General features: G+C 47.4%; 1 protein-coding gene across 3 annotated transcripts in view; it reads left to right on the top strand.

The window, feature by feature from the left end:
* Positions 1–23,804, top strand: part of Ascc2 (activating signal cointegrator 1 complex subunit 2) — a 50,476-nt gene that overhangs the window by 11,222 nt on the left and 15,450 nt on the right. For 2 of the 3 annotated variants that reach the window (XM_042667656.1, XM_042667658.1), the window contains 12 exons: positions 2,645–2,803; positions 3,204–3,374; positions 5,653–5,782; positions 11,345–11,412; positions 12,405–12,515; positions 13,779–13,891; positions 18,495–18,569; positions 19,701–19,808; positions 20,036–20,104; positions 20,264–20,338; positions 21,518–21,698; positions 23,184–23,398. In XM_042667656.1, coding sequence (XP_042523590.1) covers positions 2,645–2,803; positions 3,204–3,374; positions 5,653–5,782; positions 11,345–11,412; positions 12,405–12,515; positions 13,779–13,891; positions 18,495–18,569; positions 19,701–19,808; positions 20,036–20,104; positions 20,264–20,338; positions 21,518–21,698; positions 23,184–23,398 — 1,475 coding nt within the window. The remainder of the gene's footprint in view (positions 1–2,644; positions 2,804–3,203; positions 3,375–5,652; positions 5,783–11,344; positions 11,413–12,404; positions 12,516–13,778; positions 13,892–18,494; positions 18,570–19,700; positions 19,809–20,035; positions 20,105–20,263; positions 20,339–21,517; positions 21,699–23,183; positions 23,399–23,804) is intronic. The other variant, XM_042667657.1, reaches the window with a different exon arrangement.

Genomic DNA, 23,804 nt, shown 5'->3' with positions numbered 1-23,804 from the left:
CCCAGCCAGTTCAGGCAAAAATGAGACCTTATTTGAAAAATAATGAAAGCAAAAAGGACCAGAGGCTGGACTCAAATAATAGAATGCCTGCCTACCAAGTATAGAGCCCTGAGTTAAAACCCCAGCACACCAAAAAAAAAAAAAAAGTGTATATGTATATGCAGTTTCTTCTACCTATACTTCCTTTTCCTCTAAAGCTTAGCTCTGATCTGTCTGTCCTAGGAAGCTGTCCCTTGTCCTCCAGGTGCTCTTAGTTTCCTTCCATGCTCCTGTGATCCTGTCAGTTTTGATTTGTTTTTTGTTTTTGGGGCCGGTCGTGGGGCTTGAACTCTGGGCCTGGGCGCTGTCCCTCAGCTCTTCAGCTCAAGGCTAACACTCTACCACTTGAGCCACAGCGCCATTTCCGGCTTTTTTCTTTTTGCTTATGTGGTGCTGAGGAATCGGACCCAGGGCCTCAGGCATGCAAGGCAAGCGCTCTACCACTGAGCCACCTTCCCAGCCCCTCGTCAGTTTTGAGCGATTGCTTCTCTTCCGGGCTCCTTGGTGGCCTGGATGTACATCTTCCCCTCTGGAGTACCTGAATGCTTTATTCATATGTCCTCCACTCTTGGTATAGTGGGTCTCCCATAGTTAATGTCAGTGGGATTGTAGAGATATTGTGTGTGTGTGTGTGTGTGTGTGTGTGTTGGAAGAATGAGTAGCCTGACTTGAAAGATAATCTAAGAGATAAATTGTCAACCCAAGAGGAAGAAGAAGACAACTTGGGAGCTAAGGAGGTGAACTTATGTTTAGTCAGCAGCCTTCGTGTGTGTGTGTGTGTGTGTGTGTGTGTGTGTGTGTGTGTGTGTGTGTGTGTGTGTGTGTGCGTGTGTGCGTGCGCCTTGAACTCAAGACCTGAAACACTGTTCCTGAGCTTTTTTGCTCAAGGCTAGATAGAACTCTACCACTTCAGCCACAGCTCCAGTTCCAGCTTTTTTGGAAGTTAATTGGAGATGAGAGTCACACAGACTTTCCTGCCTGGCCTGGCAGATCTCAGCCTCCTGAGTAGCTAATGTAACAATGTGAGCCACTGGCACTGAGCAGCAGCCTTCTTTTTGCAATAGATTTGGGGCTCGAAGCTTACTATATGAGATTTAAATGGGAAAGGGTCCTACAGACCCATGTGCTCGATGGCCCTGATGAATTCTTGTGGAACCCAGTGCCTCCATAGTTTGCAAACTTGCATTGGGCAGTGGGAAGGCCTCGATGGTTCTTGAGGAGGCTACACCATCAGTCTGGATGGTTCTATATCCCTTGGCCTGACATGGGATCCTCTATCTGGGGACTGTGATTAATAACAGACTCAGACATTGCCAGCCTTCCTCCTATTACTTACCGCTTCCAGAGAAAACCACCCTCTTGTAGTCCATCTCTCCTCTCATGGTGAGGTCTGTTCACAGTATGGTCTGGGCTGAGAGAGCTGTGACTCTGAGACCTGCGACTACTTGATTGGCATCTTTTCTTTCATAAGCTTAGTGACTAAAAAAAAAACAACTTGCCCATGTAACTGTAACCCCTCTGTACAGTATTTTCACAATAAAACAAAGAAAAAAAACCCACAGTGATTTGTACATTTGTGTCAGAAAGTAAAAAATGTGCACAAATGCTTCATAAGGCTGTATTTTAATGTAAATGCCAAGAAGGCCTAGGAGGACCCCACATCCCAGGACCCTAGCAGATGGCAAGTGGCTTCCTCTGGGAGGTCAAAAGGACTAGGAGTGTGATCCCAGATGACGCATCTGTGTAACGTTGTCTTCTTTCTTTCCTCCCCCCCTCCCCCTCCCTCCCTCCTTCCCACCCTCCCATTCTTCCTTCCTTCCTTCCCCCTCTCTTCTTCCCTCCCTCCTTCACTTCTTCTTTCCCTCCTTCCCTCTTCTTCCTCCCACCCCCTCATCCCTTTCCTCCTTCCCTCTTTCCTGTTTTCCTTTTTTTTGGGGGAGTGGGGCTTGTACCCAGGGCATCACTCATGCTGAGCACATACTCTGCTACTGAGCTGTACCTTCCTTTTGAAGGAAAAGGTGCTCATCTCTCACTTACATAATTAAACCTTAATTTAAAACAATACATGACCATTGTCTAAAAATCAGAAAGTATGTTCAAGCCTCAGTCCTCTCTCCTAATTAACTACTATTAGTTGGAATTTTTGTCTCCACCACTTTGTTTTTGTAAACCTGTACCAGCGATCACAAATTAAAGGCCAGCCTGGGCTACCTGTCTCAAAGGAGAAAAACACACACACAAACACACACACACACACACAGAGAAAACTAACAAACACAAATCTGTACCAATGTGTGAATATCTAGTCTTTAAAAACAAACCATAAAACCCCTGATTTTATTAATGGAGCTTTGTATCCTGCTTTGTCTTCTCTTAACCTTTCCCCATGTCATTAAAGCCCTCAGGTACGTGGTTTTTAAACAACCACCTGTGTTCTCTGGGAGCAGCCATCCCTCCTTTGTTAGATACACTTGGTTCTTTCTGTCGAAAGCTCCTTGGAGGGTCACCAGGTGGAACAGCCAAGTGTTGTCATTGCTGTGTGTTGGCAAATGGGCCCTCGCTGACTAACCTCTGCCACGTTAACACGTGGTTTTTGGATCCCTAGCACCCCGAGCAGAAGGCAGACCGGTATTTTGTGTTATACAAACCGCCCCCTAAAGACAACATCCCCGCCCTAGTGGAGGAGTACCTGGAGCGCGCCACCTTCGTAGCCAATGACCTCGACTGGCTCCTGGCCTTGCCTCACGATAAATTCTGGTGCCAGGTAACATTCTATCAAAATTAATGCTAAGACAAAACACATGACATGCCGTTTGGTTGGTTGCTGGTGTTTTTCTCCCTGCCTCCCTCCCCGCCCCCCCCCAGGAGGTGCTTTTTTATTTTTTTATTTTTTGTGTGTCTACTCTTAGCCTGGATCCTTAACAGCAAATTGTGGTTTGGATTGCTCTGTCTCATATCACAATCCTAGTGATGCTTACACAGCTTCCAAGTGTCATTTTAAGAGATGTGTGTGTAGCCCTCGGCTCATTTGTACCTCCTTGGTCCCTTGGGGTTGGAGTGTTTGCACTAGGCCAGGGCTGATGGGCAGTAAGCCCCTGTGCAGTCTGCTGCAAGCACTTGGCCCTCAGCCTTCAGTCCTCGTTCTCCTCTGTCACCTGGCTTAGGTCATCTTCGATGAGACTCTGCAGAAGTGCCTGGACTCCTACTTGCACTATGTGCCCCGAAAGTTCGACGAGTGGGTGGCCCCCACCCCTGAGGTTGCAGATATGCAGAAGCACCTACACCGAAGCATTTTCCTCACCTTCCTCCGCATGTCCACTCACAAGGAATCCAAAGTAAGCCTCCAGTCCCCTGACAGATCACCACCTGACACCTGACACCTCTGTTGGCCTCCCCACCCCTGGGAAGGAAGGGTCTGGAAGCATCAGGTTTCCTCTTTGTCTCCTCTTCACCTTTATACCCACCATTGGGAAGGAAATCTGTGCCACCTTCCCTAGCTTCTAGTGTACTGGCCTATCTACATTACACCCAGTGTTTTCATCAATGGGAGCTGAGGGCTCTTTGCCAGGTGACATGTGACTGCCTGTGCTCATGCATTACAGGGCGAAAACAACAATTCTGACTTCTTCCAGAAACTTGTATACTCTTTTAAAAAGTCATTACTGGGCTAGGGGTGTAGCTCAGTGGTTGAGCACTTGCCTACTTACATAAAGCTCTGGGTTCCATTCTTACTATGGCAAAAAAAAGTCATTTTGTCTAAACAACTCAAATATTACAGGAATATCAAATGGATATTGAATGTCTTCTCAAAAGTCCCCTACCCCAAAGTCACCATTGTCAGGATGGGGAGTGTAGATCAAGTGGTGTAGTACCCCTGCCTAGCAAGCAAGAGCCCTGAATTAAAAGCCCAGAACCTCAGAAAGAAAAAAGAACTCACCAGACTGGCCACAATTAAGGTTCGTGATCTTTTTGTTGGCGGTGGTGGTGGTAGTGGGGCTTGAACTCTGGGCCGAGGTGCTGTCCCTCAGCTCTTCAGCTTAAGGCTAGCACTCTTACCACTTGAACCACAGCGCCATTTCTGATTTTCTGTGTGGTTTATTGGAGATAAGAGTCTCATGGACTTTCCTGCCCGGGCTGGCTTTGAACCACGATCCTCAGAGCTCAGCCTCCTGAGTAGCTAGGATTACAGGTGTGAGCCACCAGCTCCTGGCTAATGTTAGTGATCTTTCAGGAAAGTTTGTTCCTTTGGGAAAATTGGAATTTTTAAAATAGGATCTTGGAGCCAGGCGCCAGTGGTTCAGGGCCAGTGGCTCAGGGCCAGCTACTGCTTTTATATAGGAGCTGTGTATTTCAAGAGAAGTTATAAAACTGGGCTAGTGGCTCACGCCTGTGATCCTAACTATTCAGGAAGCTGAGATCTGAGGATTGTAGTTCGAAGCCAGCCTGGTCAGGAAAGTCTGTGAGACTCTTATCTCCAATAAACTATGCAGAAAAAACTCAGAAGTGGTATTGTGGCTCAAGTGGTAGAGTGCTAGCTTTGAGCACAAAGAGGCTCAGGGATAGTGCCCAGGCCCTGAGGGTATAGTTTTGTGGCAGTATGCTTGCCTAGCACCACAAAACCAGAAAAAGAATCTTTAAGAAAGAAAAATATGCCTGGTGCTGGTGGTTCATGCCTGTAATCCTAGCTACTCAGGAGGATAAGATCTAAGGAGTTCAAAGCCAGCCTGGGCAGGAAAGTCCGTGAGACTCATCTCCAGTTAACCACCAGAAAACTGTGGCTTAAGTTCTGAAGAGCTGAGGAACAGCACCCAGGCCCAGAGTTCAAGCCCCAGGACTGACTTTAAAAAGAGAGAGAGGAAGAGAAGGAGGGGAGAAGAAGGGAGGGAGGGAGGGAGGGAGGGAGGGAGGGAGGGAAGAAAAGGAGGAAGGAAAGAAGAAAGAATGAATATAGCTGGGTGTTGTTGGCTTATACCTATAATCCTAGTTACTTAGGAGTCTGAGATCTGAAGATCACAGTTCAAAGCCATCCCAGGCAGGAAACTCTGTGAGACTCTTATTCAGCACTAAAAAAGCTGAAAGTGGAGCTGTGGCTCAAGTGGTGGAGTACTAGCCTAGGGGACCACACACCTAGGCCCTAAGTTCAAATCCCAGGACTAGCATACACACACAAAAAAAGAAAACACCTTTTTGGTATGTAAGTTTTCAGATAATACGCATATACCTATGCAGATCTTTTACACATGAGGTACAGTAGATCCCATCATCCAGCTTCAACACTTAGTGATATTTTGCTGATCTTGTTTTATCTTTCTCTCTTGATTTACTCTTTTTCTTGGAGTATATTTATGCCATTCCAGACATCGTGCTGATTTACTCTCACATAGCTCAGAATGAAACCCTAGCTGACAGTTTGATGGTGGGTTTTTTCCTCCTATTTCCACTCAAATAAAATGGCTGCTGTCTTGGGTCTGTAGGCATGTCCATGGTGCAGAAAGACCATAATCAATGAGTCAGTCCTCACTTTACAGGCCTGAAGGTTGTTTTCTTGGTTTTACTATGACTGCACAGTGTATAAGCATTCAGTCTCCATTTACTCTCTGCACTTCCCCCTAGGATCACTTCATTTCCCCCTCTGCATTTGGAGAAATCCTCTACAATAACTTCCTGTTCGACATCCCAAAGATCCTGGACCTCTGTGTGCTCTTTGGAAAAGGCAACTCACCACTACTCCAGAAGATGATAGGTGCGTGGGACGTGGGGCTTACAGAAAGCACAGACAGCAGCCACCCACCCAGCCAGAGCCACAAAAGCTGGTGCTTAGAGAGCAAGAGGAATCAGGCAATAGACCAAGTAGTGTTAGGAAATTACTTTATGCATATATGAATATCTACTCTGAAAGAGATAACTAGATGGCAACTAGGGGAAGGGGAGGGGCCATAAAAATATGAGCCACACAATTGCTCAAGGATCTGGAAATCTTAGGGTTCATCCAAGTGTCAATCAAAGGCAGGAATGCAGAAGTTGGCTTTGACAGTGAAAGTCAGAATAGCAGTAGTTAGTCTTTGAAGTGTAGCACTGAGCACCAGCACACATCACATCTTTTATCTCCACTGAATCCTCACAGCAGCTCTCAGACAAATGCCATCACTCTCCCCATTTATGGATGAGAAGACTAAGGTTGGACTGCAGAGGACTTGGCTGACAGTACATGACTACTAAGTAGCCATGCTGGCCTTGGAGATCTGTCCCTGGAGCTGTCATTCTTTTTGCTCCTTACTTCAGGGATAATAGGGCCACCTCAAAAATGACATGATTTACTACGTTGCTGAGATCAGATTGGGACAAATTTCAGAGGGTTGAGGTTGTGAATGGCACAGATGTCAGCAGTTTGAGCTTATCAGATGGCTGTAAGCTAGACGGTTCAATCAGAAGCAGTGGTAGTGGAATATCATAAAGGTAACACTCCAATGTATTCCTCCTTCAGTTGCAGCTTGAGGCCTTCAGGGATGGCTTCACCTGGATACCCCTGCTAGCCGCTTCCTCCTGAGACTGTAGGACACAGTCTCCTAAATATCTGCTTGCAAAACTGAGTTCACCTTTATGAAAATCTCCCTCCCCTCCTCTCTCTCTGTCCCTCCCTTCTTTGTCTCCATCCTTTTCTTCCCTCCTATCTTTCCTTTCTTTTCCTTCATTTCCACCTCCCCTCTTCTATCTCCATTTCCTTCCTTTCTCTCTTCCCCCTTAATAGGTAATACATGTTAATGGAGAATATTTTAGATCAAGCATGATGATTCATGTCTATAATCCTGGCTGTAAGCAATATGTCGTAAACCCTATTTAAAAAATAACTAACATGGCAAAGGGCTAGGAACATGGCTCAAGTTGTAGAGCACTTACCTAGAAAGTATAAGGCCCTGAGCCAGGCATCAGTGACTCACACCTGTAATCCTAGCTACTCAGGAGGCTGAGATCTGAGGATCGCAGTTCAAAGCCAGCCAGGGCAGGAAACTCCTTGAGACTCTTATCTCCAATTAACCACCAGAAAACCAGAAGTGTCTCTGTGACTCAAGTGGTAGAGTGCTAGCCTTGAGCTGAAGAGCTGAGGGACAGCGCCCAGGCCCAGAGTTCAAGCCCCATGACCGACAAAAAAAAAAAAAGGATAAGGCCCTGAGTACAAACTCAGTACTGCCACAAAAATATATTCTTAGAAGGAGATAAAGTATAAAAAGCAGAAAAATAGATACCAGAGTCTATAGTCATTTCTTGCTGTATTTTTTAAAATGTATTAGCTCATGTATAAAATTTTAGATTCAGCCTTTTCATTAAAACTCTCTGTGATTTCTTATTCATCTATTCTTTTTTTTTTTGGGTCCGGTCGTGGGGCCTGAACTCTGGGCCTGGGCGCTGTCCCTCAGCTCTTCAGCTCAAGGCTAGTGCTCTACCACTTGAGCCACAGCGCCACTTCCGGCTTTTTTCTTTTTGCTTATGTGGTGCTGGGGAATGGAACCCAGGGTCTCAGGCATGCAAGGCAAGTGCTCTACCACTGAGCCACCTTCCCAGCCCCTGTATTCATCTATTCTTCATCTACTTCTTGCCCGATCATCTGTTAATCATTTTTTTCCTTTTGCCTTGGAAGACTTTTCATGATTTTACTCCAGAATGAAAGGATGGAGTGAGTAAGCAATAGAAAGTATGATTAGTTAGCAAACAATTACTAGGCTAGTTTCAGTGAGAGTTGAGTGTTTCAGGAGGGCAACGAAAGGAGACAGGAAGAGGGGGATCTCAGGGTCCACATTGGAAAGGATCCATGCTAGGCTTCAGCAACTGGGGAGCAGTGTTACCAGCAGGCCTTGAGTTGAACTGCCCAGATCGCATCCCATCTTAGCTCCCGGCTGTCAGTAAGCTTCTCTTAGCCTCAGTTTTCTCATCTGGAAAAAGGAAAAATTGGGCAGTGTGTCTTCCCTTTGTGGTGGCTCTGAGACTAAATAGGAGGTGTGTGGGCAGCATGCTGGCAGGACACAAGCACTTGGCAGGTGTGAGCTCTGCCACAATGAGGGGGTGGAGCTTCAATGCGCTTGGAGCAGGGCAGGGAGCCATCTGGTGACAAGGTTAACCTGGCAGCAGACAGGTGGGGAGGGTGGAGACAGGAGGCCATGTAGAGATGGCACATCAGCGTGGGTGTGAAGGTGAGAGCCTAGTTAGCTACTGTAGCAGAAAAGGACATCCAGGAGGCAAATTAAAGGAGGGCGTGGTGAGGTTAGCTGGAAAGAGAAGTCTTACCAGTTCTGGAGGAAACAGGGATTGAGTATAGAGAAAAAGGCCCTTTGGGAGGCGGGGGCATATTTGTGAGTAGATAGGAGGCCAGTGTTAGGCCGTGAAGATCCAGAGGAGATGAGTTTGAAGAGTAGTCTAGGAAACCTCTGCCTGTTGTTCCTTTTGAATCACAAGATCCTTTGAGAATCAGATGAAAAGTGAGTTTCATAGATTTCGAGAGTTTTGCTTGTTAGTTTGACCAGCACTTTGTAGTCTAAGCTGTTCTCAACTTGCTGTGTAACCCAGGCTTGCCTTGAACACTATATCCTCTTGCCTTAGCCTCTTGAATGCTAAAATTATGAGTGTGCACCCCTATGCCTGACTAGAAGTGGTTCTTTTTTTTTTCTTAGACTTAACCATATTTCATCAAAACAGTTGTTCAAAGAGGTTACAATTGCACACATCATTATAGGAGTGTTTTTCAAGTGTTCTCAGACCCCCAGCTTGAGAACTGTAAGATAGCTTATTAAGGAGAGCCCCTTCTTTGGCTCCTGGAGGGTGATTAACACCCTGACCCTCAGAGTCAGGCCCTGTGCATTTGTGTTTAGAGTAGCAGACACCCTGAGGGCCCTGCAGTCAGTGTCTCTCTTTATTATGCACACGCAAGCATGAACCAGCAGCTCTCTTTTCAACCCTGAAGCAGAAGGCAGGAGGGCAGCCTTCACTTTGAGCAAAGCAATCACTTATAAGAGGATTGACAAAGAAGAAAGAGTGAGAGAAAGGAAACTCATTGTCCTGTGGGTGCAAGCCCAGTCCTTACCCTGCCTTTTTTTTTTTTTTTTTTTTTTAATCTTCAGGGCTGGCATTGTGAATCAGCAAGCATACCTTTGAAAGCTTGGCTTTTTAGTCCATGTCTCTTGGAGCTGCTTTGCAAACCAGGAGGAAATTGGGTCATGGCCCCTGCCTGAACTGTGCTGATCTGTTTGTCTACAGTTCCATTCACTCTGGGCTTTTGAACTGCTTTTGCCTAAAAAGTAGCAGTTCAGATGATGCCAGGCTGACCCTAACCTTTGTACTATTTCTTTTAAGAGATCAAAAGCTAGAAAGATCTTCACTGTCATTGGAATGAGAAAAAGAAGAGGAAAGGGACTCAGAAGATGTGCCAAGGATAGACTGTGAAATTTGAGCTATCTTGTTGCTTAAAAAATCTGGCTGTCACTGAGTCTCTAGCACTAGCGGTCTTAGGAGAAAGTCCTCCCCCATGCCAGGCGATCAGGACACCATGGAGAGCACTGTGTGGCCCTGGAGGTTGTAGGAAAAGACCTCTCCTGTTTGCTGTGTCAGGAAGCACTGCCTGGAGGAGGTGGCACCTGTTTTATAATGGAATGAGCTTCGGCAGGTCCTTCCAGGCAGTGGGAGGAGACAAGGCTTGTTGTCTGAGGTTGAGAATTGGTTTGAGGGGGAACTGTGATATGGAGGGTGAAGAGTAGCCCTGGATGCCATTAGGGTCCAGATCTCATATAGACTGTGCCATGGTCAGGAGTTCAGACTTGAGCTTGAGGATCAGGATAGGAAAGTGTTACGAGAAAGGGTAGAGGCTGATGGGGTGGGAGCCTAGCTAAAACATTCCTTGCCTGTCTCAAGGAGGCGGTGGGTACCGATAATTCATGTGCATCATCACAGGTTGTACAATCAGCATCCATCTAGAAAAGGTAGGAGGAGCTGCGCAAGCCTAGACTGGAAGAACACAAGTTTCTGGAATCAGGAATGAAGTGGCATCCAGGAAAGTGTTGATGGAAAAATCTAGCCACCTAGTAACTTGCTTACTCACCCAGCCCCAGCAGGCTCCAGGATCAAGCCAGGATTATCAATAAGGAAACTGCAGATTTTCCCAGAGACAGAGGACGTGTAAAATTTAGAGTAGCTGACTGTCACCTTAGAAACTGGGGTTACAGTGAAAGGAGGAGCCCTGGCCTCTTAAGGGCACTGGCATTTCTTATCATCATGTCCCCCAGCTAGCTGTGATTCTCCTCCCTTCTTCTCTCCCTCCCTATTTGGGAAGTGGAACTCTGGGTTTCTGTTCTGGCAACCATATATGCTGTACCCTACATGTGCACAGCAGCAGCAGTTACAGAATGGTAAACACATGGAGACAAGCTCTGTCTTAATCAAACAAATACAAGTGGCAGTTGAATTCATCTCCAGGTCTCTCTCAAGCCTCTAGCTTGGAGTAGAATGGGTTGGGATGGTGGTATGTTCAAAAGTAAAGGGTAAGGCTGAGCATTACAGGTTCATGCCTGTAATCCCAGCTACTTATACTTAGGAGGCTGACATCTGAGAATCACAGTTCAAAGCTAGCCCAGGCAGGAAAGTCTGAGACTCTTATCTCCAATTAACTACCAAAAAAGCTGAAAATGGCTCAAAGTGGGTTGAGCAAAAAAGCTTAGGAACAGCTCTAGGCCCAGAGTTCAAGCTCCAGGATTCACACACACACACACACACACACACACACACATACACACACACAACAAAGGTTCAAGCTCCAGGATTCATACACACACACACAAAACAAAGGGTAAGAGAAATTTCTCCCTGGAGTCTCCTCACATTTTTGGAGATATGGCCTGGCAACAACTCTAGATTATTGTATCCAGGTTTATTGAGCAAAGAGATCATATTTCCTAATTTTCCTGGATGACTGACTCCCACTTTCAAAGCCAATGCTGTCATACAAGGCACAGTGCCCAAAATGTGGTCACTCCCTGGGGATATGAAGACAAGCCAGTTTGACCAGGGCAGGTCTTTTACCTAATGCACTAGGCAGAGGTGCTTAAAAAGTTAAATTGTATTGAACAGGGCCCTTTGCCAGCCCTAGGGAAGTTTCTAGGCTGGGCTCAGTATCAGCCAGGTCTGAGGCCTTGTCTTAGGTCCTAGCCACAGACAGGCCTAGGAAAAGGGAGAAATGTCATAGATCATTCTTGAAACTTGGTAATGTGCCCTCTCTACTCCTGTCTACCTTTGTCCACTTCCCACTTCTCTCTCTCTCTTCTAGGAAACATCTTCACCCAGCAACCAAGTTATTATAATGACCTGGATGAAACCATGCCCACCATCCTTCAGGTACCAGCACTTGGTCCTGTCGGGGGGAGGGGGGGGGAGCTGGGGCAGCAGACCCTCTCCCACTTCATGGTATTATTTGGCTTTTCTAGAAAGGGGCAGGGAGGTGCTTATTCTCCAGCCCTCTCTCTAGACTCATCTCCCCACATAGTCGCTTCAAATTCTCAGACAGCACTAAAATTTAAGGCGGTTAGATACTCATTCCGGCACTTTGTGTTGTTTGCCAATAGCTATATGACTTTAAAGATATCCTCCTAAGAGACCTGTGTTCTCAAATAAGAACTTCAGTTTTACAAAATCATTCATTTATGAAAAGTGCTCATTGCAAAATATGGAAAATACTTAAAAACAAAAAAGGATATTACTGTTTCCTCCAAAGTCTCATCACTAAGAGATGTCCACTGCTCTCAGGAACTTTGGAAATAACTTCTGAATTCTAGCTTGCTTAAAGATGGCGCCGTCAAGTCAATCTTACTTGATTTTGTGATGGACTCTGTTTTTCCCTCTTCATCACTTTGTCATATAGTTCAATATAGCTCCCACAAAGCAGATCTAAAATCTACAGGAATCCAATGACCCATGAAGGTGTTTCTCCAGCGTTCACTATCGTATATTTGCCCCATCTCTCCCACATACATATGGTGGTTTTGGCTTTTGATTTTATTTTATTTGTTCATTTGTTTGTGGGTGGGTGTGAAGTGCTAGAGGTGGAACCCAGGGCTTCATGCTTGCTGGGCGAGTGCTCTCCCACTGAAGCACCATCCACCCGAGCCCCACATCTGGGTTTTGAGCCCTCTCCAAATCCTGTTTCTGTTTTCTAAGTCTTACACAGTTTCTTCTGTGACCCCAGCCTCTGAGAAGGTCATTGTCTCAGTTTCCCAGGAATGACCAACTCTGCAGGTTCCAAGGAACTTTGGGGATCACCTGTCACTGGCTGTGGGGTGGGGATGACGGCCAAGATTTCCACAGGATGTGAGCAATCTTACTTTTCACAGGTCTTTAGCAATATCCTCCAGCATTGTGGATTGCAAGGGGATGCAGGCAGCACCACACCCCAGAAGCTGGAGGAGAAAGGGCGCTTGATACTCAGTGACATGCCTCTCCTGGTAAGGTTTTCTCCAGCCTACCTCTTTCCAGCTAGAGCCCGGCTCCCTCAAGGCTAGGGAGATTGCCATAATTCTGTACCCGCTGGCTTCTTCCCCTGCTCATAGCCCCTTTCTCTGACTAAGTGGCCTTTTTTTTTTTTTCCCCATGCCACAGGTTAAGAGCATTTTTAGCAGGCTTCATTTGTAGACTGGAAAGAACAGGGCACTAGAATTCAGTCTTCACTTAGATATACACAACAGGCTCGTTGGGGTGTTCATCTTTGAGCCAGGCATTGATTCAGTGAATGTATATAGAGGGAACCACTAGTATATCTACCATGTCCAGGACTGTACTGGGCCTTGGGGGATAAAGCAGTAAGCAAAAGCAGACATGGTACTTGTCTCAGAATTTACCATCTACAGAAGATAACAGACAGAAGGCAAGCATTTAAGGGGCCTGGATGTGTGCCAGGCACTGTACTGAGCACTGGAGGTGGCACGCTGAAAGCCACCCTTCTGGTGCTTGCCATCTGGTGGGAAAACAGCCATTAAGCAAGTATCTTAGAAGAGAACATGCTAGGGGCTGTAGCACAAATCATCTCACTTCTCTGAGCCTCAGTTTCCATATCTTTCCATATCTGTGAAGTAAAGATCCTTTCAGTCACCTGCTTCATGAGGATCAGTAAGGCAGATGACTTAGCACCCCATGTCCTGTTTGCCCTTTCTGAATGTAAGGAAAATGACGGCCCATAGTCTTTTTTTTTTTTTTTTTTTTGGGTCCGGTCGTGGGGCCTGAACTCTGGGCCTGGGTGCTGTCCCTCAGCTCTTCAGCTCAAGGCTAGCGCTCTACCACTTGAGCCACAGCGCCACTTCCGGCTTTTTTCTTTTTGCTTATGTGGTGCTGGAATGGAACCCAGGGCCTCAGGCATGCAAGGCAAGCACTGTACCACTGAGCCACCTTCCCAGCCCCCCATAGTCTTGTCTTTACCGAGGAAGAGCATTCTCTTGTGGGGACTGAAGTTCCGGGGATGGCTTTCCTCCAGAACAGAAGATACTGTATTTTCATAGAACTATAAGTGACCAACCTATTCAGGTGTGAGCCCACTGAGGCTGTGGTGTCAGGTCCCGAGACTTCCAGCGCTGAGGTGGATCCATTGTTTCCTCCCCCACCAAGCAACATCCTGTCTGATGGACATTTAACTTTGTCCAACCTTCACTTGACCTCTGCAGAGTGGTATGTGGGGCCAAGAATAATGCAGTGTTTTTTCTCTCTCTTGGCAACAGGAGCTAAAGGATGTTATTCTCTACCTGTGTGATACCTGCACAACACTCTGGGCCTTTCTGGATATCTTCCCTTTGGCTTGTCAGACCTTCCAGAAACATGACTTCTGTTCCAGGTATAGCTGAGTTTTGGCTGTTGAAGTAGAGGCTCTGGTCCATGTATTGACACCACTCATGTTTAGTAGGTCCTTATAATATGTCATGGCAGAAGACAGATAAGTCTCCTGCTGAGAGGAGCCTACATTTTAAATGTATTCCCAATTTTGGCAAAGAATGGGCCAGGAGCCGGAAACACAAGCAAGAAGAAGACTGTTTCATTTCTACTCTGTTTTGAAATCTCTCTCCTAGGCAGGTATAGGGAGTGACAGCAAGACCTGGTCTCAGCCTCCCAAGTCCATCCCAGAGGAAGGAAGCACAGGCAAAAAAGCAACCCAGGTGCTTCTCCTCAGTCAGGAGCAGGGATGATCCTAAAGGTCTTTAGTGAGCTAGAAGCTTTTGAAGAGGCTGAAGCTGGAGGATTGCTTAAACCTAAGCATTAATATCAGGCTGGTCACATAGTGAGACCCTGCCTCAAAAATTAATAAAATAGCCAGGCACTGGTGGCTCACGCCTATAACCCTAGCAACTCAGGTGATTGAGATCTGAGGATCGCAGTTCAAAGTCAGCCCAGGCAGGAAAGTCTGAGACTCTTATCTCCAGTTAACCACCAAAAAACCAGAAGTGGTGCTATGACTCAAATGGTAAAGCCCTAGCTTTGAGCTGAAGAGGTAAGGGACAGTGCCCAGGCCCCAGAGTTCAAGCCCTATGACCAACAACAATAGCAACAAAAATAGTAATAATAAAATAGAGCTGAGTACTGGTGTCTCACCCCTGTAATCCTAGTTTCACAAGAGGCTGAGGTCTGAGGATCAGGGTTCAGACAGCCCGGGCAGGAAAAGTTGGTAAGACTCATCTCCAATTAACCACCAGAAGACTGGAAGTGGCACTGGCTCAAATTGGTACAGCACAAAAGTTCAGGGATAGCAGCCAGGCTCTGAGTTCAAGCTCCACTCCCAACAACAAAAATAATATAAATAAGTATATATGTATGTGTATATATGTATAAATGTACATATATAAAACATACATCCTGTTGTCTTTTTTTTTTTTTTTTTTTGCCAGTTCTGGGTCTTGAACTCAACATTGTTCCTGAGCCTCTTTGTGCTCAAGGCTAGCATTCTACCACTTGAGCCATAGCTCCACTGCCAGCTTTTTCTGAGTAGTTTATTGGAGATGAGAGACTTTTCTGGGGCTGGGAAAGTGGCTCAGTGGTAGAACACTTGCCTTGCATACATGAGGCCCTGGGTTCAATTTCTCAGCACCACATAAGCAGAAAAAGCCAAAAGTGGTGCTGTGGCTCCAGTGGTAGAGCTCTAGCCTTGAGCTGAAGAGCTGAGGGAGAGCGCCCAGGCCCAGAGTTTAGGTCCAGATGGGCAAAAAAAAAAAAGAGACTTTTCTGCCCAGGCTGGCTTTGTACCACAATCCTCTGGGCAAAAAAAAAAAAAAAGAGAGACTTTTCTGCCCAGGCTGGCTTTGTACCACAATCCTCAGATCTCAGTCCCCTGAATAGCTAGGATTACAGGAGTGAACCACTGGTCCCCAGCATATGTTAAAATTTCTTCTGCAGTTTTGGGGATGGAACTTAGGGCCCTACCTGTGCTAGACAAGTGCTATACCACTGAGTCTAACCCTAGTAGTCCACTTTTTAAGAATCAAATGCTCAGATACTCTGAATACTACACATAGAATTTGCATTTCACTTTTGTACTTAACTATGATTAGTGCCAGGGCAGTATGCAAAGCACTCTCTATCTTTGGCATTGCTAGAAAAAATTCCATTGTACTTATGGATACCAAACCCCATGGATGGAGGCTTTTTTTAGTTGTTTGCTGTTACCCCTTCCCCCCCCCCAAAAAAAAAGTTACCCAGAAGAACTTCACACATATCACCCTGCACCTTTGCAAGGTTTCATTCCTAGAAGTAGAATCACAGGGACAGATGGTACATGCATCTTTATTTCTCATAGATCTTGCCAAATTGCCCTCCATAGGGGTTGTTCCAATTTACCCTCCCACAAGCAACGTATCCTGGCCACAACTGAATCTGCTTGAGCCAAACTGCCCTCTCTGGCCTCTGCTGGTGCCATGCCTAGCAGCGCCTGCCTCTTTTGCCCGAGTTACTTCTACCACGTCTGGTGGTGCAGCAAGATAGAAGGACAGACAATTATTTGCTAAAGCATTTGGTAAGATTCTGCATCTGTAGATTAGGAAGCCTAAGACGTAAGCAGGAAGAGCTACATCACAGAAGAGGCAGCTGCACGGCAATGTGGGATGTACTGTGTGCAACAGATCTGGTTTCCCCCTCCCCCAAAAGAGGAATCCTAGGGGTACCCAGAGAGGAGGAGCAGGAAGCAAAGGAGAACTATGGCCAGGCCTGAGAGAAAGCCAGAAGGGCTAGAAGCATTTTTTTTTTTTTGTCAGTCTTGAGGCCTGAACTCTGGGCCTGGGTGCTGTCCCTCAGCTCTTCAGCTCAAGGCTAGCGCTCTACCACTTGAGCCATAGCGCCACTTCCAGCTTTCTTTCCTTTCTTATGGTAGTACTAGGGTTTGTTTTCAGGGCTCTGAGCTTGCCAGCCAGTATTCTACCACTTGAACCACATGCTCGCTTTTGCTTGTTACTTTTCACATAGGGTCATATGTTTTTGTCCCTAGACCAGCCTCAAATCACAAGTTTCCTACCTACACCTCCCAGGTAGCTGGGATTATAAGACCACCACATTCAATTTGTTTATTGTGATGCGATTTCATTAATTTTTGCCTGAGCTGGTGTTGAACTGTGATTCTCCCTATCTCCATCTCTTGAGATTTTTGCTAGGATTACAGGCTTGTTCTACCACACCCAGATCAACAGTTTGAATTAGGGAAGGGATGGGAGGGGTAGGTGAAGTGGCCAAAGTGAAAAACAGTGCTGAGTATACTGTGTATACTGTGGTGCATATGGAGTATATACCACATAGTATATGGGTGTACAGGTATGAAAAAAATATGGTTTGTTATCATACAAGGTAGGGAGCTGCTGGGACTTGTTTTCTCTGCTTATTTTATTATTAGTATGATTATATTTATTAAATGATGTTATGTGTGTATGTATATTTATTTATTTATTTATTTTGAGACAGGCCTCACCATGTTGCCTAAGCTAGTCTCGAGCTTCTTGGCTTAAGCAACCCTGTCTCAGCCTCTCAAGTAGCTCATTTTCTTTTTTGGTGGTACTAAGATTTAAACTCAGGGCCTTGAGCTTGCCAGGCAGAAGCTCTTTGCTTGAGCCATACCCTCTAGAGTCCCTTTTTACAATTTTTTATTGTTTTGTTTTTAAGCCACACTCTTGTTTTATAGCCTAGATTGGCTTAGGACTCACTGTGTAGCCCAGCCTTGAACTCATAATACTACTGCACAAATCTCCTTAATATTTCATGAATTATAGGCATGCACTTCCACACCTAGATTGTAATTTTTAGTTGTTTATTGTTGTTGTTTGTCCATTGAGGGACTTGAACTCAGAGCCTACACTCCAGCTCTACCACTTTGAGCCACAGCTCCACTTCCAGTTTTTGAGTGGTTAATTGGAGATAAGAGTCTCATGAGGACTTTTCTGCCCAGGCTGACTTTGAATTGTGATCTTCCTATTTCAGCCTTTTGAGTCACTGGTCCCTGGCCTAATTTTTAGTTTAAAAAGAGTTACAGAGGGGCTGGGAAGTTGGCTCAGTGGTAGAGCGCTTGCCTTGCATGCTTGAGGCCCTGGGTTCGATTCCTCAGCACCACATAAGCAAAAAGGAAAAAGCCGGAAGTGGCGCTGTGGCTCAAGTGGTAGAGCGTTAGCCTTGAGCTGAAGAGCTGAGGGACAGCGCTCAGGCCCAGAGTTCAGGCCCCACAACTGGACCCAAAAAAATAAATAAATAAAAAAAAATAAAAAGAGTTACAGAAAACATGCTAACCGGCTTAACTCATCAAACCAATACAGAAAATATGCTACATGTAGCTTGTTTTGAACAAGTATAAATACCGTGTAGACATTTGCATGTATAAACTCTGTGTATACGTATGTGTATGTATGCATGTGTGTGCACACACATGTGCTTGGGCCAGTAGTAGGACTTGAACTCAAGACCTGGGAGCTGTCTCTTAACTTTTTCACTTAAGGCTAGTGTTTTACCACAGCACTTCTGGCTTTTTTGTGTATGTGTGGTTAATTGTAAATAAGAATCTCTTGGGCAGGGCACTGAGGACTCATGCCTATAATCCTAGCTACTCAGGAAGCTGAGATCTGAAGATCAAAGTTCGAAGCCAGCCCAGGCAGGAAGGTCCATGAGACTCATCTCCAATTAACCACCAGAAAAGTAGAAGTGACACTATGGCTCAAAGTGGTAGAGTGTTAGCCTTAGTGAAAAAGCTCAGGGACAGTGCCCAGACCCTGAGTTCAAGCTTAATGACCAACAACAACAACAAAAAGTCTCATAGACCTTTCTGCCTGGGCTGATTTTGAATTGCTATCCTCAGATCTCAGGCGCCTAAGAAGCTAGGAATGCAGACATGAGCCACCAGCACCTGGCTTGCTTTGGTTTTTCAAGAAATGGGTGTTTGTGAACTAACCCAATGTTTTTACCGTGTATGCTTCCCACAGACTAGCATCTTTTTATGAAGTGGCAATTCCTGAATTAGAGTCCGCGGTCAAGAAGAGGAGGCTTGAAGACAGCAAGTGAGGCGGGAATGACAGGAGACTGTAGTGTGGGAACTCAGGCCCTGCCTTCCCCCGCTGCAGCACCCCTTCTCTAAGACAAGGGGGTGGGACCACGGACTGTGTGTGTGGCTTCAGGTTCCAGTGTCTCACCCTAGCCGCCTCATGGACCCTGCGTGTTTTATCCTAAAATTTGGGAGTGAGAGAGTTCTGGAGATTGAACCCTGGCCCTTGTGTGTGCTAAGCACCTGTTCCACTATTGAGAGAAACCTGTACCCTCTGCCCTTTCAACTTTTTTTTTCTAATATCAAGTTGAAACTGAGGGCTTTGAGCTTGCTCAGCTTTCTTTCTTTTCTTTTCTTTTTTTTTCTTTTTTTGCCAGTTGTAGGGCCTGAACTCTGGGCCTAGGCGCTGTCCCTCAGCTCTTCAGCTCAATGCTAGCGCTCTACCACTTGAGCCACAGCGCCACTTGCAGCTTTTTCTGCATATGTGGTGCTGAGGAATCAAACCCAGGGCCTCATGCATGCAAGGCAAGCACTCTACCACTGAGCCACCTTCCCAGCCCTTGCTCAGCTTTCTTGCTCACAGCTGGTACTCTACCACTTGAGCCACAACTCCAGTTCAGTCAGCATTTTGGTTAATTGAAGGTAGAGTCTTACAGACCTTTCTGCCTGGGATGGCTTCCAATCTATATCCTCTAGGACTCCGCCTGCTAAGTAGCATAAGTACTCCATAAAGAACCATGTGAGGATATAAGGGAAATGATTTTAACAAGTTCAGAGTTAAGTGCTAAGTGTGCAGAGTAAATTGGACAAAGTCCTGCTTGGTAATTAAATCCATTAACCCAATGTCCCCTCCCCCAATTGTGGCATAATAGGATAGCTAGCCCCTGCATTTAAGCCCTCCCTCACCTCAGCAATTGCTTTAAGCTGTTAGTAACTGAACCCCCTGCTCCTGTCCTGCTGTTGAGCTAAGAAGTCACCCTGGAGCCAGCTGGCCCCCTGGCATCTGTAGCCTTTTGCTGCTGCCCCCAGCAGTGACCCATAAGGCCTTCTTGCCCTTGGGGAGGTACCTGCAGCTGCTGGGGGGAGCTCCCTCCATGTTGACTGCTTATTTCCTAAATCTGTTTCTCTTTTCTCTCTTCCATCAAAGGTTGCTAAGCGATCTGTGGCAGAGGCTCTCCCATTCCAAGAAGAAGCTACTGGAGGTGTTTCACATCATCCTGAACCACATCTGCCTTCTTCCCATCCTAGAAAGCAGGTGAGGGGAGCCCCTGGCAATGCCCCTGAGCCCAGCAGGGGTGTCCGCACCACTCCAGTGCAGCCTGCCTCCCCACCTCTGGGTTTGCCAAGCAGAGATGGCAAAACCAGAAAAATGTCTCTTTCCTCCAACTGGCCAGAGCCTTGCCAAGGGGCAGAGTGGGTGGAGAAGGGACCTACAGGTTGTCCACATTGCCTGGGCTCACCTTCCCTGGTGTCCTGTTCCAGCTGTGACAGTGTTCAGGGCTTCATTGAGGAGTTCCTTCAGATCTTCACCTCCGTGCTGCAGGAAAAGAGGTGAGTATGCCTAGGCTGGGAGCAGCCATGACCCCATCAGGGCTGGCCACAGCCTAAAGGTTCTGGCACTTGTGCTTGAGTAGCAGATACAGGAAATAACCTGCAGTGGTGTCCTTGTAGCCCCAGCCCTGTCCCTCCTGTCTGCTCTCTGCCCTGCAGGTTCCTCCGGGACTATGATGCACTCTTCCCTGTGGCCGAGGATGTCAGCTTGCTACAACAGGCCTCGTCGGTCTTGTATCCTTGTACCATAGCCCATTGGGACAGGGCTTGACCAGGTCAGACAGGGCCTGCTTGGACTAGAGGGACTATGAAAGGCCTAGCCTGAGAATACATAGGTTAACCTGTCACTAGAAGCATGCCAAGGCCTTGGCCCCCCTTTTTCTAGAGGAGAGCACTGCTCTAATGTTTGAGCAGGTGGGTAATGCTGTCTAGTGTCTCATGAGTGCCTGGATCTGTGCTATCAGCTTGGACTTGGGCCTGCCCCCATGAACCTCACTGCAGGAGGGGAGACTGACAGATAGAGTATTACCTGACAGGAAGTGAACCCACACTTCATCTAGTGGAGCTCAGGATGCGGGTGTCAGAGTGATGTCTATGCCAAGAATAGAAAGAACGGCAGATGTCCCAGCAGTGAGCTAGTGGAGAGGACAGACACGTTCCCAGGGATCAGAGGACAAAGGACTGGTTCTTTTGAGGAGAGTGTAGGAGGGTGTGGCCAGAGATGGTTGGGGATGAGGCAGGTGACATGGGGCCTGGCAGATAGACGCAGCCTTTCTGTGACTCTCACTGAGACATTGGACTGTGTCCTGCAAGCAGTGGGGATCATGGAGAGCTGGGAGGTGGGAGGTGACGTGTGTGGCACCGGCCTGGGACCACCAGGGGTCCAGAGGCTGGAGAGGAGGCTGCTCTCAGCCTCCAGGAATAGACAGTGTGGGTTGGTAGTAGAAGGAAAGGGGGAGAGCAATGGAGGTAGTGCCCAGGGTGGTGGAATAGGAGTAGAGACAGAAAGGAGCAGGCCTGTAGGCCATTTGGTTGCTGAGAGAAACTGTTCTGCCTTTCTTCAAGGATCCTATGAGTCTACGGCCTTTGCAAGCCATCTGCTGATTGGACAGGAAGTCTAGTGACAGTGACCCTGCAACCCTCCTGGCTATCAGTGCAAATGAGTGGCTGCTGGCTTGTCCAAAGATCATGTCTTTGCCCAGAACTTCTTTTGACTGAGTAGCAGGAGCTGGGTTTCAAGGCCTGCTGCTTCACACAGTTCTGGGGACATGGTACCCACTGGTCAGCCCAGAAGGCTCTTGGCAAGAGCCAGATATTCTGAAACTGGGTATGAACTTAGAAATCACTCTGGGGGGAAGAATGATTGAAGAAGGCTGAGCCATGAGAAAGAGAGTCCCTAACACAGCCTCTCAGGGATGAGACACGGACTGCCTACATTCTCCAGGCTGTGGAGAGTGCATGGGAAGGGGTGGACAGACGGAAAGCCACAGATGCTAAAGACACATCAGTGGCTGACAATCCTACTAGAGCTTTGAATGGGGTTCCAGTGACAGCACAAATGCCATCACATCCAGAGAACCTGGAAGAAGCGGAGGTATGGTGTTGGTAAGGGGGTAGAGAGGTACCCTCCTGGCTTTCCCAGTCGCTGTCTACCCTCTGGGAGGCAAGGTAATAGCAAAGTCCTTCCTTATTCCTGCTCTCGGGTCCTCTGGAGATTGACAGCCTTGGGCCACTGGTCAGCCAAGTAAGTGCTAGACCAGGGGTGAGGAGAGCAAGTTGCTTAAGCCACTGAATCCTCAGTGTCCCCTCTGTAAAATAGGGGTGAAGCTTTCTCCCTATGAAATCTTCCCATGACCAGAGGAAAGTGGGGCTCCTTCAGCTGCAGCTAGGAGTGACCCGGCCCTACCTCTTAGGCCTCTGTACACAGCAGAGCTCCAGTGCGCAGGTCTAGAAGCCTAGGATCTAGCGCTACCTCTCCAGGCTTTTCCACAGCTGGCCGATGCACTGATTGGCCTCTGAGCTCAGGACTTGTTCCCGTGGTTGAGAGGTGATAGGGTGCAAGGATGGCGACCACCTGCTGGAGAGGAGGAGGGCCACTGCTGTGTGACCTTGAGCACGTCACTCCCATGCAGCCTTGGCTCCTCATCTGTAAGCCAGGCTTGCCGGTGCCAACTTCTGTAAGGTTGCTGGCATTCCTGGGGCTGCTGGGCTTAGATGATCCTCAATGTCCTTCCTGCTAGACCCTCCTCAAAAGGACTGTGTCTCCACTCTGCCACTTCCTACCCTCTTCCTTATTTGGCTTCTTGTCGTAATATGGCAAGGGTTGCTGTTATGTGCTAGAAATCAAACCAAGAGCCATACCCCTGGCCCTTTATTTATTTTTTTTGGGGGGGGGGGGTCCAGTCATGGGGCCTGAACTCTGGGCCTGGGCGCTGTCCCTCAGCTCTTCAGCTCAAGGCTAGCGCTCTACCACTTGAGCCACAGCGCCACTTCTGGCTTTTTGCTTATGTGGTGCTGAGGAATCGAACCCAGGGCCTCATGCATGCAAGGCAAGCGCTCTACCACTGAGCCAGGGACAGTGCCCAGGCCCTGAGTTCAAACCCCACACCAACAATAAATAAATAAATAATTTTAAAAAGAATTAAAGGGAATACCTCTGCATCAGGTCCTGCCTAGTGTTAGCTGTTTCACTCTGACATCCATCATTAATAATGGTAGGAAAGGACCTTGAGTAGTAAAATGAAGCCATTTATGGGGGGCCTGGGCAGTGGTTTGTATTCATTGCCCCTTTCAGTCATTTAAAGCAGCCTCTCAAAGTGGATGCCCATGTAAAAGTATATACCATTTTACAAGGAGGAAACAGGCTTAGAGAGGGAAAGCCCTGTGCACAGAGTCACACAGCCAGAGTAGCTCAGCCAGTAAGTCAGAATTCCTTTTTTCACAAAGGAAAAGATAGAGGCTTTGAATCACTTGGCTTGAGGGCCCACAGCCAGGAGGAGCAGGGCCAGGACTCAAAATGGGTGATCAGCTGCCAGGCTTAGTCCACTCCTTTTCTCCTTTTCTCCTGCTCCTGCTGCAGTGCATGGGAGCAGCCGCAGCCCCTGGCCCTGCAGTGTGTGGTGTGGAGCTGGACTCTCTCATCTCTCAAGTGAAGGACCTGTTGCCAGACCTAGGGGAGGGCTTTATTCTGGCTTGCCTGGAGCACTATTGTTATGACCCGGAGCAGGTGATCAACAACATCTTGGAGGATCGCCTGGCCCCCGTCCTCTGCCAGCTGGACCGCAGCCTAGACAGGTGGGAGAGACAGGTGGGAGGAGGCCCCGCCCAGGCTGCCTCAGGGGAGGGGGCCCTTTCCCTGCCTCCCAGTCTTGTTCCCTCACTGCTTAAGATGCCTCCTTTCTCTTCACCACAGCTGTGTTTACAACCATTTAAACTAGTTTCCCCCAGGGAAACAGAACCTGGAGCCTCTGCGGTTCCTGGTACACATCTGGGCACCCCTGCTCTGCCTTGTGGGAAGAGAGACATATATGACAGAGGGCTGTTGGGTCCTTCCCTGCTCCTTCCTGGTAGATTGCTGAGCCACCATAGCCAAGCCTCTCGCTTCCTTTGCACTGGCCCTTCCCCAGTCCCCCTTCCTCCCGCCCCCACTTCCCCACTGCCCTGAATGCCTTATAGGCCACCAAGAATCAGGACAGCAATG

This window comes from Dipodomys spectabilis, unplaced genomic scaffold (assembly GCF_019054845.1).
Source record: "Dipodomys spectabilis isolate Male_0828 unplaced genomic scaffold, ASM1905484v1 ptg000416l, whole genome shotgun sequence".
Lineage (NCBI taxonomy): Eukaryota > Metazoa > Chordata > Mammalia > Rodentia > Heteromyidae > Dipodomys > Dipodomys spectabilis.
The sequence above is the reverse complement of the archived record's forward strand: the minus strand, read 5'-3'. Positions and strand labels throughout refer to the sequence as shown.